Source organism: Formica exsecta, unplaced genomic scaffold (genome assembly GCF_003651465.1).
Source record: "Formica exsecta isolate Colony F162 unplaced genomic scaffold, ASM365146v1 C16393592, whole genome shotgun sequence".
NCBI classification, from domain to species: domain Eukaryota; kingdom Metazoa; phylum Arthropoda; class Insecta; order Hymenoptera; family Formicidae; genus Formica; species Formica exsecta.
The window spans coordinates 1-1,175 of record NW_021847798.1 but is presented as its reverse complement, the minus strand read 5'-3'; the positions used below and the strand labels follow the sequence as shown (position 1 = coordinate 1,175).

General features: G+C 32.6%; 1 protein-coding gene across 1 annotated transcript; it reads left to right on the top strand.

Moving 5' to 3' along the window:
• Positions 1-64: 64 nt before the first annotated feature.
• Positions 65-881, top strand: LOC115241127 (geranylgeranyl pyrophosphate synthase-like). The gene is made up of 2 exons (XM_029816732.1): positions 65-588; positions 705-881. The coding sequence occupies exons 1-2, from the start codon at positions 523-525 to the stop codon at positions 861-863; spliced, it is 225 nt and encodes a 74-aa protein (XP_029672592.1). The 5' UTR covers positions 65-522; the 3' UTR covers positions 864-881.
• The last annotated feature ends 294 nt before the right edge of the window (positions 882-1,175 follow it).

The following is a 1,175-nucleotide window of genomic DNA, read 5'->3' as shown; positions in this document are numbered from 1 at the left end:
TTTTCAGCCTGCTATTCCCCTTCCATTTATATATGTTCTAAGGAGATGACACGTAACTTCAAAACTCATATGCCCTTCGAGGAATTGACGGACTTTTCTCACGCAAATAAAAAAATGAATAGATATAATGAGGATAAGAATCAACGTTAACACATGCTAAGAGCCATTTATTGAGTATAATCAATGTATCAATGAATGATACAATGACCTTTAACGTTTTTCCTCCTCGTGTCGTGCAAAAACCCCCACACAGATTACACTCCCTCCAATTACATTGTGGGATGGTATATATACGCGTGATGTTCGGGTGTATATCCAGTGGCCAGTGGTATCAGTCCGGCAAACGTTAAGTAAGTATCAGGTGATTTCAATCGAAGCTTTTATTCACTTAGCGGTTGTGTCGCGAATTTGTCTTTCACGTTCGTTTCTAACTGATTGAAAGATTGTATATACGAGATATTATTCTCTTTTCGAAATCTTACAATTTTTCGGGAGAGAGAAGTATCGCTGCAAATCGGAAACATGACGAATACAGCTGAGAATGATCCGTTTTATTACTCTTTGAGCGGCAATAAGCAGGAAGATGAGGTTAGTCTTTCTAATGATTTTCTCTTTTTTTTAATTTTTGATTTATTTCCAATAGTAGACAGATTTTGATGACTTACAATTAATCAAAGACTAAAAAATTACGTAATTTCTCTTAGAAATTATTGGAACCGATTAGATACATTCTTCAAGTTCCTGGAAAGCAGATAAGGGCGAAATTAGCCCAGGCCTTTAATTACTGGCTAAAAATATCACCCGACAAAATACAAGCAATTGAGGAAATAGTAACCATGCTCCACAACTCAAGCATTGTGTAAGTTTGCATTTTATTACATCAGTATGACCTTTTATGTGTTTTGTATATTTTCCAATTGCATACTTTTCTAATTCTCATGATATGTATATATATGTTTAGATTGATATATTTTGTCAGCATAATTTTCTAGCATTAAGAAGTACTATTTTTGTGATGTGTCTCTAATCTTTTTATAATGTATTCAGCGACAATTTTCATTATTATTTAGTGTTTTACTTACCAAACTATATAACACTATCAGATTTTGTCCAAATTAATGAGGAAGTAATTATCTTGCATATTAATTGTTGATTTCAAATATAATATATATATA

Bases quoted from the DNA above. Each gene is read 5' to 3' on its own strand.
- LOC115241127 (XM_029816732.1), top strand. From the start codon at position 523: ATGACGAATACAGCTGAGAATGATCCGTTTTATTACTCTTTGAGCGGC. The intron at 589-704 runs GTTAGTCTTTCT...AATTTCTCTTAG, and splicing joins GCAATAAGCAGGAAGATGAG to AAATTATTGGAACCGATTAG.